Source organism: Ceratotherium simum, chromosome 11, assembly GCF_057802395.1.
Source record: "Ceratotherium simum simum isolate JZ-2026a chromosome 11, ASM5780239v1, whole genome shotgun sequence".
Taxonomy (NCBI): domain Eukaryota; kingdom Metazoa; phylum Chordata; class Mammalia; order Perissodactyla; family Rhinocerotidae; genus Ceratotherium; species Ceratotherium simum.
Window position 1 is genome coordinate 23,724,477 of NC_141910.1, and position 16,233 is coordinate 23,740,709.

General features: G+C 33.6%; 1 protein-coding gene across 2 annotated transcripts in view; it reads left to right on the plus strand.

Moving 5' to 3' along the window:
- The window catches only part of USP34 (ubiquitin specific peptidase 34), a 243,433-nt gene that overhangs the window by 106,501 nt on the left and 120,699 nt on the right, over positions 1 to 16,233 (plus strand). For both annotated transcript variants that reach the window (XM_087436699.1, XM_087436700.1), the window contains 8 exons: positions 1,125 to 1,250; positions 1,431 to 1,560; positions 2,236 to 2,271; positions 2,618 to 2,748; positions 3,045 to 3,658; positions 5,664 to 5,878; positions 9,269 to 9,384; positions 9,476 to 9,603. In XM_087436699.1, coding sequence (XP_087292825.1) covers positions 1,125 to 1,250; positions 1,431 to 1,560; positions 2,236 to 2,271; positions 2,618 to 2,748; positions 3,045 to 3,658; positions 5,664 to 5,878; positions 9,269 to 9,384; positions 9,476 to 9,603 — 1,496 coding nt within the window. The remainder of the gene's footprint in view (positions 1 to 1,124; positions 1,251 to 1,430; positions 1,561 to 2,235; positions 2,272 to 2,617; positions 2,749 to 3,044; positions 3,659 to 5,663; positions 5,879 to 9,268; positions 9,385 to 9,475; positions 9,604 to 16,233) is intronic.

Consider the following 16,233-nt stretch of genomic DNA (forward strand, 5'->3'; position numbering starts at 1 on the left):
GTCCGTTTAGTTGTAACTTGGAGAAGAGAGACAAAGGGAAGAACTCACTCTGCCATGATGCTGATGTCACCTCCCTACATTATTTTTTTAATGGATAATTAGGATTGTTAAATTAAATAGTAGTGTTGAAGTACGTAGTATAGTTTATAAGATGTTGCCTTGACGTAAAGGAATTCCTCCAATGTCATTTTATTACTTTTATTTCACCTTCTGTTTCAAAATTAGGTTGTGCATATTTACCCTGCTAAGGGGATGCAATAGAAGAGAGATCATATGATTTACACCTGAAAAATATAAAAATAAGTGTTTCAGAATAGAGAAATTTGCATTTTTAGTAGACTTTTTATGTATTGAAGATAAATAGGATACCTCAGTTTTTTACCTTCAGAGCCCTCAAATTGGCAATTACTGGCCTAATTATATTTGTTTCTGTATCTTAATTTAGCAGTTAGCAGCTTTTTGTCTATAAAAGACATTTATTTTATGTCTGTCATATTTAGTAGTGATATCTTTGCAAATATTGTGCTGCCCTTCATATTTACGTAATTTAGTATAAGAAAGGAGACTTTCTATTTCATGGTTTATTATTATGTAGACTTTTGTTATAAGTGAATTTCTATCGTGTACTCTAGTAAAAGGAACAGGTGATGTAAATACTTTATAACCATTTAATATGGGAAATATAATACACTTAAGATAATTTGATTTTCCCTTCTAATTGTAATTTATTATTTTATTTGTAATTGCCTACATTTTAATTTACTATTTAACTTTTTTAATATTAATGATATGTACATAAATTTAATTGGAATCCTCTTTACATTCGCATTCCAGAAAATGTATTTATTGTGGGCTTCTCTCTTATGGTTAGAAAATTAAGCTTGTGGCTTGTTTGGATAAGATAAAGTTCTACTTAAATTGAATTTTATTTTCACAATTTTTTGTACTGACATTTGTGATATTTGGTAATTAGTGTTTTACCAACACACTAAAAAGTATTAAAAGTACACTAAAATGTACCGCCCACATTCTTGGCTTTTAAAACTAAATAACTTTTTTGGTATCAGGTTATTTATTATATAGTATAATTATTTTTCACTCTTGTCTCTACCTTTATTTTCTAGTTGAAACATTGTAGTCGGTATATACATGACTTATTTCCTTCACTCATCAAGAATTTGGATCCAGTACCACTTAGACATCTCCTTAATCTGGTCTCAGCTCTTGAACCAAGTGTTCATACTGAACAGGTAATTCATGCGAAACATAATGGTAGTTTTTTTTGTAATGTGAAAATTTATTTGTGATTCAGATCATTTAACTTGTATTATATTACTGTTGGAATTTCAGTTAGGCAAAAGGATATTAAATTTGTTACCATGTTGCCTAAACCCTCTAGTTTCAATCTCTCTCTCTCTTTTTTTTTTAAGACATTGTACTTGGCATCGATGTTAATTAAAGCATTATGGAATAATGCACTAGCAGCTAAGGCTCAGCTATCGAAACAGAGTTCTTTTGCATCTTTATTAAATACTAATCTTCCCATTGGAAATAAGAAAGGTTCGTAAAGTGTAATGTATTTTTTGAAGTAAGTTGTCCAAAGTTTATAACTCAAATTCGAAGTAATTTCTGCTAAGTAGTTTTAGTTCATTCTTAATTCCAAAGTAAGTTTGAGATGGGAGCTATAGTGTTTGTGAAAGGGTTAATAAATTGGGATTAGCTCATGTTTTGGGTTTACTCTTCAAGTAAAGAACAGTAATAAAGTTTCAGTAGTTATTGGATTTTCTCTCAGTGTTCTTCCCTTTAAAAAAAAAAACTATTTCATAAAAGCTTTGGAGCTTTTGGTTAGAAAACAAACAAACAACATGTTTTATTTTAGAAATAATTTTGAGAACAGAACATAATAATACAGTTCTCTTTCTGTGTTTTCTACTTCAAAGGTTTCTATCATTTCAGGTGTTTTATGTACACTTTTACATGTATGGCTTTCCAGGGTTCTCTAATACTTTATCAACTTTACCCTCGATTTTTGTCTCCTGACATCATATACTACTCTTTTCTTAGGCTCTTCTGTTTAGGCACCTACAACTACTACTGCAGGTGTTGGGAACTTATATTATGGCAGGTTTCCATACCTGTTTTTTGGTGATTATGTAATAAGAACAACTGGTATGCTGTCCCAAAGAAGATCAGTCACTTAGAATATTTCCTTTCTGTTTTTTCCTTTTCCTTCAGAGGAAGAAGAGCTCAGAAGAGCAGCTCCATCACCTTGTAAGTTGAGTCTTAGAAACACATGGCAAGATGACTTGTAGTTTTGTTTTGATGATCATCTAGAGTCAATTGATTTTATATATTTGTATCAGAGTTGTAAAGCAGGAAATGTAGACCCTTAACTAGTTATCTATCTTCCTTTTTGTTTAAACCATTAGTATCTTGACTTTTAATTGAAATCATGTACATTTAGAAATAATTGGCAAATTTTAACATATTTCCAGATTATATTTTTGGCTACTTAGCATAAAGCTTTGGTAAATGAAAGAATCAAAGGATTATGTCATTCTGATAAATCCATGTTAATACAAATTAGAAGTAAAACCAAAAAATCTGTTTAATATAGGGTCACCTGCAGCTAGTCCTCAAAGCAGTGATAACAGTGATACCCATCAAAGTGGAGGCAGTGACATTGAAATGGATGAGCAACTTATTAATAGAACCAAACATGTGCAACAGCGACTTTCAGACACAGAGGTATGAAAACAGTTTTTCCCCCACTTTACAGCAATATTTGGATTTTGGGGTTCCTGCCACGTTTACCCTTTGAACTGGGAATATAAACATGATCTATGTTTAGGCCTCTCTTCTCTTTTAAATAGTATTATTGAGGGCCTTCACTTTTCTTTGAGTTTTTAATTCCATTTTGTGTTGTTCAAGGGAATATGTCAAGACTGTGGCAGCCTTTTAAAAAGTACAGCATGTTAATGTAAGTTGTTTTTTTTTCTTACTAGTTTAAATATTTATTTAAATCTATTTGTTTCTAAATACAGGAATCCATGCAGGGAAGTTCTGACGAAACTGCCAACAGTGGTGAGGACGGAAGCAGTGGTCCTGGTAGCAGTAGTGGGCATAGCGATGGATCTAGCAATGAGGTGAATTCTAGCCATGCAAGCCAGTCAGCTGGGAGCCCTGGCAGTGAGGTACAGTCAGAAGACATCGCAGATATTGAAGCTCTTAAAGAAGAAGATGAAGATGACGATCATGGTCATAATCCTCCTAAAAGCAGTTGTGGGACAGATCTTCGGAACAGAAAGTTAGAAAGTCAAGCAGGCATTTGCCTAGGGGATTCCCAAGGACCATCAGAAAGAAGTGGGACGAGCAATGGAACAGCAAAGGACCTGGTTTTTAACACTGAGTCAATGCCGTCGGTAGATAATCGAATACGAATGCTAGATGCCTGTTCACACTCTGAAGACCCAGAACATGATATTTCAGGGGAAATGAATGCTGCTCATATAGCACAAGCATCTCAGGAATCTTGTATTACACGCACTGGGGACTTTCTTGGGGAGACTATAGGGAATGAATTATTTAATTGTCGGCAGTTTATTGGTCCACAGCATCACCACCACCACCACCACCACCACCATCACCACCATGATGGGTAAGTCTGCTTAAAAATAGACAGCTTATATTTATTTCCTTTAGGGAGTACTTACAGCCTATATTTATTCAATTGCAATATATTCTAGATCAGTGTTGTCCAGTAGGAATATAATGTAAACTGTACATGCATGCCTCCAATATGTAATTTTTAATTTTCTATTGGGCACGTTTAAAAAGCAAAATGAAACAGGTGAGGTTAATTTTAATTACAAATTTTATTTAAAGCACTAATATCTAAAATATCTCCACATGTAATCAATATAAAAATTAAGATTTTTTTCGTAGTCTTCAATATTCTTTGTATATTTTATACTTACAGTGCATCTCAGTTTAAACTAGCCCCTTTTTACATGTACAGTGGCCGCATATGGCTAGTGGCTAACACAGTGGACAGCAGAGATCTAGATCTTCAGTTCTTTGTAATAATTGCCTAAAAGCAGATATAAGATTGCCTGTAGAAACTTCCATTAAAATGTGATCATGGAAAGGGAAATTTTATGCACATCCTAATTTTAGGGTATTAATAAGGATAGAGCCTCATCATAAAGCTTTTTGATTATCTCTGAAGTATACCTATGGTATTCAACAGTAAGTGATTCTGTCACTTATTAATGTTACAATATTGGGCAAAGTACTTAATTTTTCTTTCCATTATTTTCACATCTATGAAATAGGAATAATAGTACCTATCTCACGGGTTTATTGTGAGCATTTCATGGGCTAATGTGATTGGCACATAATAAGAGCTCAGTACGTGTTAGCTGCTATTATTACTGTCGTTACTAGTAGTAATATTTGAGTTGATGAAATATGAATATGTGGTTTATCAGGATGAGCTTTCTTAGACTTGACAATTTGTCAGGCCTGTCAGAATTTAGTATGGTTGTTTGGGAGAACTGCGTATCCATACATATTGCTACTTTATTTCCCTTTTCATTTTATTCTTATCACTAACCCATATGAGTTTAAGGGTTATGCTTATCAGCCTTGGCAATACTGACATTTTGGGCCAGGGAATTCTGTGTTTTGAATTTGCAGCAATATGAATGCTGCCCTGTGCATTGTAGGATGTTTGACAGCATCCCTAGCCTCTATGCCTAGATGCCAGCAGCATCTCCCAAGTTGTGATAGCCAAAAACATCTCTAGACATTGCCAGATGTCCCCCAGGGGGCCAAAATTATCTCTGAGAACCACTGGTTTACAGTCTGACATTATAGGTGTGCACATTCAAAGTTCTCTCCAAGACAGCTCATACTGAAGACAGAGCAGTTAGTTTATAAAACTAAGGTAAAATGCATTCCAGTTTGGCATATTGCAAATCTCTTTTAGTCTTCACACCCACATTAGCCCCCTACCCCATAAGACCTAATGATTTAATTTTTATGTTAGCACTTTCCGTGTTCTCTGTGTATGGTACTACTTGTGAGTCTCTCTAAGTCAATCCTGAACTTTTCTTTGTATTATTTTTCATCCTTTTGTCTTCACATTCTTAGAGTACCCAATATGGTATCTTTTAGAAGTGAGTGCTTAATAGGTATTTATTGAGCTAAAAGTTTCCCAGTATTAATTTTAACCACATCTAGATTGCAGCCTTAAATGGAAGTATTTTCCTAGTAGTTATCTCATTTGATTCTGCAGTTGTATGAATAAATGTAAACAAATTTTAAGGTTTCACATTGTGATTTGAATTTATAAGATAGTTATGTAACAGTAAGTTTCTTGATCTTCCCTAAAATTATTCGCTTTGAAATTGTTTTAGTGAAGTGTGTTGATGGGCTGGATAGTATGTGGGTATATTGTAAAATTAATATATAGTTTCAACATTGTGGGATTTTTAGTTTTTGTAAAGCTCGTGGTATTTTATATTGTTAAGAAACAAGTGTAGCTTTGTTCTTGAGTGTGTTGTAACTTGTGCCAAATGTTTTTGAGAGAGATTTTTTGTGATTCACAAAATGTGTTTGTATGTGTAATTGCTAACTTTGTGCTCTTCTCTGTGTTACAGGCATATGGTTGATGATATGCTAAGTGCAGATGATGTCAGTTGCAGTAGCTCCCAGGTCAGTGCAAAATCAGAAAAAAATATGGCTGATTTTGATGGTGAAGAATCTGGGTGTGAAGAGGAGCTAGTTCAGATTAATTCACATGCAGAGCTAACATCTCATCTCCAACAACATCTTCCCAATTTAGCATCTATTTACCATGAACATCTTAGTCAAGGTAAGGTTTTGTAGTAAGTAAAATACCTTACTTTGTTTAAAACAGGAATAATTTGTATTACATTAAAAGGACAGTTAATGTTATGATACTTAAATGTTTTTGCCAAATAACTTTCATATGGTAGTTTTCTTTCTAAGGGAATGAAATTATGACTACTCCGTCATAAATATAAAGGCTGCAGTTCCATCAGGAAGTAGTTAGGTAAGGAAATATATAATAATATATATACATATAAATTATAGCTTTGTATTTTAGAAAATATATGGCTTTATTCGATTTTATATTCAGAAATCTTAGGACCTAAAAGTAGGAGATTACACAGGATCACATGTATTATTACATTTATGTAAAATGTCTAGGATAGGCAAATTTGTAGAGATAGAAATTAGGTTGGTGGTTGTCTGGGGCTAGGGAAGGTTGAGGGGACATAAGTGGCTGCTGAAGGGCAATTGGAGTGATGAAAACGTTTACAAAATGATGGTTCTAATCACTAACTCAATCTAAAAAAAGTGATAGGACATGACCAGACTTGGAGGAATGGAGGTTAGAGGAGATTAAAGAATAGTAGGAGGAAAGGGAGGAAAATTACAAGGGGAAAACAATTTTAGAGTTGGCAGTTTAAAGGTCTATATTCAACCTCTTGGCTTGGTTAGGTGCCATCAGCACCTTCTAGCCTAGGAAGTGGGTTTTGGGATGCTAGTACATTACAAACTAAGTAAACCTGATGGATTAGGTCCTTTTAGGCCATGGTTAGACTTGGAGACACGACTTGTGGACCTTGGCCACAATTTACTAGTTTCAAATGTTAGTTGTACATAATCTAGATAAGGTTACGTTGACTTTTTTATTGTTGTGTTATTGTAGTTGTTGAGAAATGAATAGGTTAAGATTGAGGTTAATTGAATTTGATACTGTATTTATTAAATTTTTAGCATTCTTCTGTCCTTATCTCACTTTCCTTTTATTCAGTTTTGTACATATTTTTTTACTATATAAAGTTAGAAATTGAGCAAAACTATTAAATGTATTTATGCTCTCCAAATCTGCCTTGTATTACTGTGTATTTAATACTATAAAGTCTTCCAACACCGTAAGACAAACAGTTCAGTTTAAAAATGAGCAAAAGATTTTTTGATTCATAAAAAGATATAAAAATGGTCAAATAAATACATGAAAAGATGCTCAATATCTCTAGTCATCTGGGAAATGAAAATAAAACCATGCTGTGATACTGTACACCTATTGGAATTGGTAAAATTAAGGACTAGTGATATCAAATGACGCCAAGAATGTAGAGCAGCTAGAACTACAACATACATTGCTGTTGACTAGTATAAAATAGTACAGCCAGTTTGGAGAAGTGTTTTATTAGTATCTTATAAAATTAAACATGTATGTACCATATGACCCAGCAATTCCTATTCTAGGTTTACCCAAGAGAAATGAAAACATGTCCACAAAAAGATTTGTACTTGAATGTTCATACCTGCTTCATTCATAAGAGCCTCAACTGGAAATTAACTAGTAGATAAAGAAGTTGTGGTGTATTCACATAGTGGAATACTACTCATCAGTAAAAAGGAAAGAACTGATACACGTAACACCACAAATAAATATAAAAAAATACCATTCTAAGCAAATGAAGCTAGAAAGAATACATACTGTGTATCATTTATATACATTTCTAGAATATTCAGAAATAATTTATAAGGGTTTAAATCTACTCAGCGATTACCTAAGGTTTGGTGGTGGAGATTGATTATAATCTATAGTCATGAGGGAACTTTTTGGTGTGATATAAATGTTCTGTACCTTGATTATGTATTAATTATATTTTAATGAGATTAGTTTTAAAAAATAAATACAAAAACAACCCATCCTCCCAAATAAACTCCCCAAAAATGCAAGCCACAGACTGGGAGAAATATTAGCAAATCATATCTAATAAAGGCGTCGTATCCAGAATATATAAGAACTTGCACAACTCAGGAGTAAGACAACTTAATTAAAAAGTGGGAAATGATTTATTTCACCAAAGGTACACAGATGGCTAATAAGCATATGAAAAGATGCTCAATGTTTTTAGTCATTGGTGAAATGCAAATTAAAAACCACAATGAGATTCTACTTCATATGTATTAGAACGGCTAAAATGAAAAAGAATGACCATACCGATGTGTTGGGGAGGATGTGGAAGAATAGGTATTGGTACTCTAATATACTGCTGGTGGAAATGTAAGATGGCACAACCACTTTGGAAAATAGTTTGGCAGTTTCTTCAAATGTTAAACATAACATTTACCTTATGACCCAACAGTTCCACTCCTAAGTATTTACCCAAGAGAAAGGAAAGCATGTATCCATACAAAGACTTGTTACACAGATTTTTATGGCAACATTATTCATATTGGCCCCAAACTGGAAACTATCCAAATGTCCATTAACTGGTGAATGTATAAACAAAACGGAATGTTTCCACATAATGGAATATTATTCTCGAATTAAAAGGAACACTACTGATATGTACTTCAACATGCGTGAACCTCAAAAACTATTTTGCTGAGTGAACAAAGTCAGACAGAACACTATACGTATATTGTGTGATTCCAGTTACATGAAATTTCTAGAAAAGGCTAATTTATGGGGATGGAAAAACAGACTAGGGTTGGGGAATGGATCAAGGATTAATTGTAATTAGATATGAGGAAATATTTTAGCGTGGTACAAGTTTTCTAAAACTGTATTGTGATGATTGCACAATTCTCATTTTAATGAAATCAATGTATGTGTACAATTCAATCTGGAAATTTCATGGTAAAGCTGTTAAAAAAGATAAAGAAGCATTTTTGCCTAATATGACAGAACTAGTGAGAATTTATTTAGCCTGGCATTCAGAAAGTCTGAGTTATTGTAATAGAATCTTTGAACTTGAATGTTTTGGGTAAATCATCTCTAATAAAAAAAATTATTTTTTAATGTAGGGATATAAGACACTATACAGAAGGTCATTTAGAGGAATGTTCCTTGGCTATAGAATTATTTCAAATAAATTGTCGTCTTTATGCTTAATTTGGGTTTCAAGTATTTATATACAGTCCTGTTGACGTAAAAAACATTAAATAATCATACTTATTAAAATAGCGATGAGACCATGAAAGGAAAACTCTTTTCTTATTTCACTTCAGTCTTATCAAACTATAAACAATACTATTCTTTCCCATTCATAAAGCAACTATTATGTTAATCTTGTATTGTTTTTATTCTGTGATGTAAGACAAGATTTATTGTTATACTTTACTTTGGATTTGTTAACTTTATCAATGCTGTAATTCACTTCGCAATTTTAGTCAGCTGCATTCCTCTTTGGTGTGTTATGTTTTGCCCCTTCAGGACCTGCAGTTCATAAACATCAATTCAACAGTAATGCTGTGACAGACATTAATTTGGATAACGTTTGCAAGAAAGGAAACACTTTGTTGTGGGATATAGTCCAAGATGATGATGCAGTAAGTTATTTAATAGAGCCAAAAGACTACAAAATGACAGCAAAATACAATCAGGATAAATAGTAACTTTATGTATATACATTTTTTGTAGGTGAATCTTTCTGAAGGATTAATAAATGAAGCAGAGAAACTTCTCTGTTCCTTAGTATGTTGGTTTACGGATAGACAGATTCGAATGAGATTCATTGAAGGTTGCCTTGAAAATTTAGGAAACAACAGGTAAATAGGAATTCAAAAATTTTTTATGCAGTAGTCAAAGTTTATTTTGTATATCCTTATTGAGTAGGTGTGGTGGATTCACAGTGTTTAATGTACCATTATCAACCTATTTTTTTTTTTTTAGTAATTGTGGTTTTCATTTTAGGTTTAAAGACTTGTCTCGCAGGGTTCATATTTTATCACTCAGTCTTGGTTTTTTCAGCACTCTTGATTAGATTCTCCTCCAACAGAAACAAAGGAATAATAATATATTCTCTTCGTGACTCTGGGAGCATAGTGGTGATTACTCTGTTTTCAAATTACAGTTAAATGCTTCTGAACTGAACTGTGTCATACTATGTATAAAAGAAGCTAAATAAGATAAGTGAAGTTGAACTTAAAATATAAACATTTTGATAATAGCATTGTTCTTCCATCTGGATGGATCTTTTGTATCTTGACTTCTGTAGTGCATAAAGAATTAGGTTGGTGTTCTTTGTCTAGTTTGAACTCGGCTGTATATTTATAGACTTCTTACTGGGGCTCAAATGATTACTTACAAGTTTTTGATTTTCAGTTCTGTTCTGTTGGTACAATTTCAGGTTTCCCTTGTCCTCTGCTTTGATAATATTCTTTCGTTCTCTGATGTAGTGAATTCAGTTAGTAGTTGAATATATTATATTATTTTATATTATATTATTAACATTTTCAGCTTAACTTTGCCTGAGCCTGCTATAAACATCTAATTTTATTGAATATTTAAGTGCTTCAAAATACTTTTTTTTACCTAATTGAATTAGAAGAAGTATGTGCAGTATTTTATTTTCTACTTTTGGTTTTTAAAGGGCTATAATTTGAACAATCACAGTAGAAAAATTGCTTGTTCATGCAGGTGTAAGAAACCACTAATAGACCTTCGTTAGTGGATCAGTTGCCTCATTTGCCATATATTGTTTAAAAGGAATGCTTTTAATGGCTGGATGATATTTCATCATTTACATAGGTATTATAGCAGTTAACTTTAAAATGTTAATTGTCTTTTGAAAATCTTCGTGAAACCAATGAACAGTTTTTTTAAAGTGGTTGTATCAATTTATCTTTCCCATATGTGAATCTGCATACCCTATGGTCCAGTAATTCCATTACTAAATATGTGCTTTAGCGAAATTCATCCAGATGGTCACCAAAAGACACATTCAAGAATGATCATAGCGGGGCCGGCCCCGTCGCTTAGCGGTTAAGTGTGCGCACTCCACTACTGGCAGCCTGGGTTCGGATCCCGGGCGCACACCGACGCACCGCTTCTCTGGCCATGCTGAGGCCGCGTCCCACATACAGCAACTAGAAGGATGTGCAACTATGACATACAACTGTCTACTGGGGCTTTGGCGGGGGGGGGAAGGGAGGAGGATTGGCAATAGATGTTAGCTCAGAGCCGGTCTTCCTCAGCAAAAAAAAAAGAGGAGGATTAGCATGGATGTTAGCTCAGGGCTGATCTTCCTCAAAAAAAAAAAAAAGAATGATCATAGCAGCACTATTCAAAATAATTAAATATTCTTTGTATAGCTATCCAAATGCCAAAAAAGAGTAGAAAGAAAAATTAAGTTGTGGACTGTTTGTTGAATGAAATAATATATAGCAATAACAGTGAAGGAATTAAAACTGCATGGAACAGTGTGGTGAATCTCATGAACATAATGTTGAGTGAAAGAACCCAGATATAAGAGAGTATATCGCTATTACTCCATTTATATAACGTTTAAAAACAGGGAAACTATTATATTTAGTAGTCAGGATAATGGTTATTCTTCGGTTGTTAGTGACTGGAAGGGGGCACAATGAAGGTTTCTGGTATGCTGGTAATGATTTATTTCGTGATGTGGGTGCTAGTCGCATAAGTATGTTCACCTCCTAATATTTTGAACTGTCACTTATACATGTTTTTGTATGTATGTTATACTTCAATAAAAAGAAAAAAAATTGAAAGATGAAGCCTTTTTTTTTTTTTTTTCATGAGGACGATTAGCCCTGAGCTAACATCCATTGCCAATCCTCCTCTTTTTGCTGAGGAAGATTGGCCCTGGGCTAACATCTGTGCCCATCTTCCTCTACTTTATATGTGGGACGCCTGCCACAGCACGGCTTGACAAGCGGTTTGTAAGTCAGTCTCCGGGATCCGAACCTGCGAACCCTGGGCCACTGAAGCGTAGCACATGAACTTAACTACTACGCCACTGGGCTGGCCTGAAATATGTAGCTTTTAAGAGTCTTGTTTTCAAATATTATATAATGATATGGGCATATACTCACAGGCCCATCTGTTAAAAAGATTGCAAGCAATATGTGAGACTGTAAAATGGTTATTTCTGAAAGGATTGAGTTTTTTTTTCTGCTTTATGCTTTTCTATTTTCCAATTTTTCAACAATGAGCATATATTTCTCTTATAAGTAGGGAAACTTGAAAGAGACAAAAGGAAAAATCTGTGTGTAAAATGGAAAATTGTCAATATGGATTTTTTTATTAAGTTTTAATTTGTCCACCCCAAAATGACTTGAAGATGAAGCATTCTTCGTTTGTTCGAGGCAATTCTTGTATCCTAATCATAGTTACTTAATGGTTTATTGAACCTAACTATATATATATATATAACATAACTATTATGTTGAAGTTAATTTTGCCCTCAAACTTTATTCCTCAGAGGGTTGCTGTATCATGCTAATCTTACTGTGAATGACATTAGTCATGTGTGACAATACTTAGAGCATATTGGCATTTTCAGCCTGTGAAATATGCAACACAGCGAGTGTATACTAGCTGAACTTACTGACGTTATCATGCAAATTGAAAAAAAAAATTAGTTTGAACCTATTTTAAACATCATTAGTCTGGGTTTCCTGATAAGCCCGGGGTTTTCAATGGGAGTGATTTTTTTTTTTCTCCCAGGCAGTGTCAATGTCTGGAGATATTTTTGGTTGTCACACTAATGAGTGAGATTGGAGGTGTTACTACAGGCCAGGGATGCTTCTAAATATCCCTCATTGAAGAGGACAGCCACCTACAATAATGAATTAGCTGGCCCCAAATGTTGGTAGTGACCTCAGAGTTTGAGAAATCCTGTTTTAAACATAAGAATCCTTTCTCCAAACCCAGCCCCCTGAGTTTACCATCACAGTAAGAAAGGACTGTTGTACAAGGGTGCTAGTATTAATAGGAAAGCTCTTCCTTATGTTGAAACAAACAAATGGGCCACTGCAACCTTAACTCATTTACCATTTTCCTGATACTTGACGAAAAAACCACAGAGGTCTGCTTCTTGATGATGTCTTATATACTTATGGAGGTTTTATGTTTCTTTTTATTTTCTCTATGCAACTTTTTCATTGTCTTTCCAGTTTCTCACTTGCCAGTCAGCAGTTTTTGTTTGTTTTTGCTTTTCTGTGGTCATATTCCAATTTATTTTATGAAATGAACTTAGCTTTTTTTGAACAGTAGTATGTGCTCATTATTTCTCAGGAAGCATAGAGATCTGAAAAAGAAAATTAAAGTCTTCTATAAATTGTCCATAATTTTACCATTTAGATGGACCACTGTAAATACTTTAAAAAAATGCTCGCATATTCTCTCTTTGTCATATGCAACATGTGCTTTGTGCACATTTAGCCTTAGGCGGATTGTTTTATAAGGCACATAACATTTCGGCAATGCGGGAAGTTTAAAGTTACACATAAAAATACATAGTAGACTGGTTTGCAGAATGTTGTTGTAAAGTGAGAGCATGAGGCAGACAGTAGCTCCCACAATGAGAAGTCTGTTACTTTTCAGCTTGATTCATGTTTGTTACCAAGGATGAGTGAGGTAAGACTGCTGTCCAGTGAGTATGGTGGAAGTAGGGCTTGGGTTGTAATCAGCCCCTTTGGTATTTTATGTTTACTAGAAGGCAGGTCCACATCCTCTGACTAGGCACCCCCTTAAATTCTGTGGCCTCCTAAGAATTGAATTGTGACTCTTGCTGGTAACCTATCCAATGTGCTATTTTTTGCTGTTCTTGAGCCACTGTAGATACATTAATCCATGTGTTCAAATTTTTTACCTTTGTGTACAAAAGATTTCTTGAGTAAAATGATCGCATGTGTCAGGGATCTTGTATTTTACATAAATAAAGGTTCATATAATTAAGAAATGGAAGGTACCATATACTTTTTTGTTTTGTTTTCCCTCTGTAAAGACGATATTATATACAGCATTTCATGTCAACTTTCGGTATGTACTATAATTTATAACGACTGCATATCATTTTGTAGAACACATCAATCTTCTTAAAATACGGAGTTAGGATTAGGAAAAAAATGTCCAAATGTGACTTTGTGAAGACCACCAGCAAATGTGTCCATTGTAAGGCAACATAAATTTGCATTGGTAATTCTAATAGGCACACCACACTGTTGCCTAGTAATAAGCTTCTGGTTATAACAGAAACTCCTAGAATCAAGCAAAGAACTAGGGCAGTTTAGGGTAATAGCATTTTTCTTGAGTCTAAAATTAGTATCTCATTACTCTGGATCATTGAACCTTTTATCCTAAACATGTTGTTGCTTAGCCTTGGGTGTTTTGGTATTTTAAATTTTCGCTCTTGTAGGAATTTGTGAAATGTAGGTTTGAATATAACAATCCATTTTTTATGTTGTTTTGTAAGCATATCAGCAATCAAAACTATTTGGGCAAAAAAGTTGATAAGTTAGTGTGACATCTTGTAGGTATTACAGGTAAAATTCTACAACATAATTTTAATTGGAACAAGTTGGTAGATTTGATGTGAAGTTTTCTTTAACTTTGAAGTATAAATTATTGTCACCAAGGAAATAAATTATCTTCCCCATTTTGTATGTATGTTACTAATTTCAGTAGATAAGTAGTACTTTGTATCATTTTTCCTCTTAAATTTATCAGTTTAAATAAAATGGTCTAGTGTTTTGAGATAACTTTGAATCTAGATTTGGTCATTTCTTATAAAGTATTCTTAAACTTATAGCACTTAAAGTGTGTGTCTTTTGTGTTCTTTGAACTTTTTTAAGAAGAAAAATTTGGAATTTTTCTGATAATCTTAGGAAGAACTTTTAAAAAATGTTTTAGTCATGTAAGATGTAATCATTCCTTGATAATTTAGTGTTTATATTATAAATTGTGGAGAAGAGCGTTCTCCTTAGTATAGGAATAGAGGCAAGATGAGTCCCATTTCTACATTCCTATTTTTGGTTCTTCCTTTAGATGAACCACACCATTATTTACTCAACTCAACCAATATTCCTTCAATGCCTGGCTTCCTGTTCTGTAATGTCAAGCATCATATGCTTGCTTCTGCATTACATTTTATAAAATGTAAAACATGTTTATTGTAGAAAATCTGGGGAGTAAATTTAAACAATTTAGACTTTGAACACCAGTGACTGCAAAAGAGATAATGTAATAAGATTTTCAGAAAATATACAACTATTGCCTGCTATAAGACTTGACATAGTTTCTTCTCAAAAGAAATAAAATATAGTATCTCTTTCTTTGAGATACTGTATCTTTGTCTTTGTTTCTTTATATTTTAGAACTATTGTTGAAATCACGCTAGGCAAACAATTTTGAAATTTGCTTTTGTGGTTTTAGATGACAGTTTTTTATATCTTTTTTTTCTTTGTGGTGTCTCTTACTGATTTTATGCTTGTAAAGCGTTAGATCAAATTAATATCTATCTATTCTAGTTTTTTATTTCTTAATTTTTAGGAAAAACTCCACTAATGTTTCTGAAATTTTGCCAACGGATTTTAGATAAAGAATCCAAAATTGATTCCCCCTTGTCCTCCATGGTCCATTTTCCCAAGCTCCATTACTGTGTAGCTTGTTGAAAAGTATTAAAAATTTTAATATTTAAAATATATTTTAAAAATTTAAATGTTTTTGAATATTTAAATATTTGAATATTTAAAAATATTTACTTTGCACTTGCTGGATATCAGGCACTTTCTATTACTTCACTATGTATTCCTTAAATCTGTGCTAATGTGGTTTTGATCCTCTGACATTCTACTAACGTGCTGTTTCTTTTGTCATTTGGTAGTAGTTTTTTTCTGTCCTCGTCCTTCATGACTGTTATATAGCATTTTACGCTATTTGGTCTTTCTCCTTCCTTGAAAAATCCTGCCTTTCAGTTCTTTCCTGGTTCATTATTTAAGCAAACATATATTTAGTGTGCACCATATGCAGGGAGTTTTAATGAATAAGACAGTCTTCCCTCTCCTTGAGCACGTTCTAGTGGTAGACACATTAAATAAAGCAGTATTTGTTAGGTGATGATGAATGAAGAAAAATTGGGAAGGAATCAAGAAGATAAAGAGGTTCCTGGGGCAGTGGAAGGGTGTTATTCCGTATAGAGTTGTCAGGGTCATCCTTGACAGTTGAGGAAACCTTAATGAAGTGAGGGAAGAAGTCCTGCAGATATTTAGGTAAAGAGCATTCCAAGTAGAGGCATAGCAAAGGCACTGAGGCAGGGATGTGCTTGTATTTGTTGAAGGGATAGCAAAGAGGAAGATTGGGAGGAAATTAAGTTAGACTGGTAGGAGGAACGGGGACAGATCACACAGGGCTTTGTAGTCCAAATTAAGTAC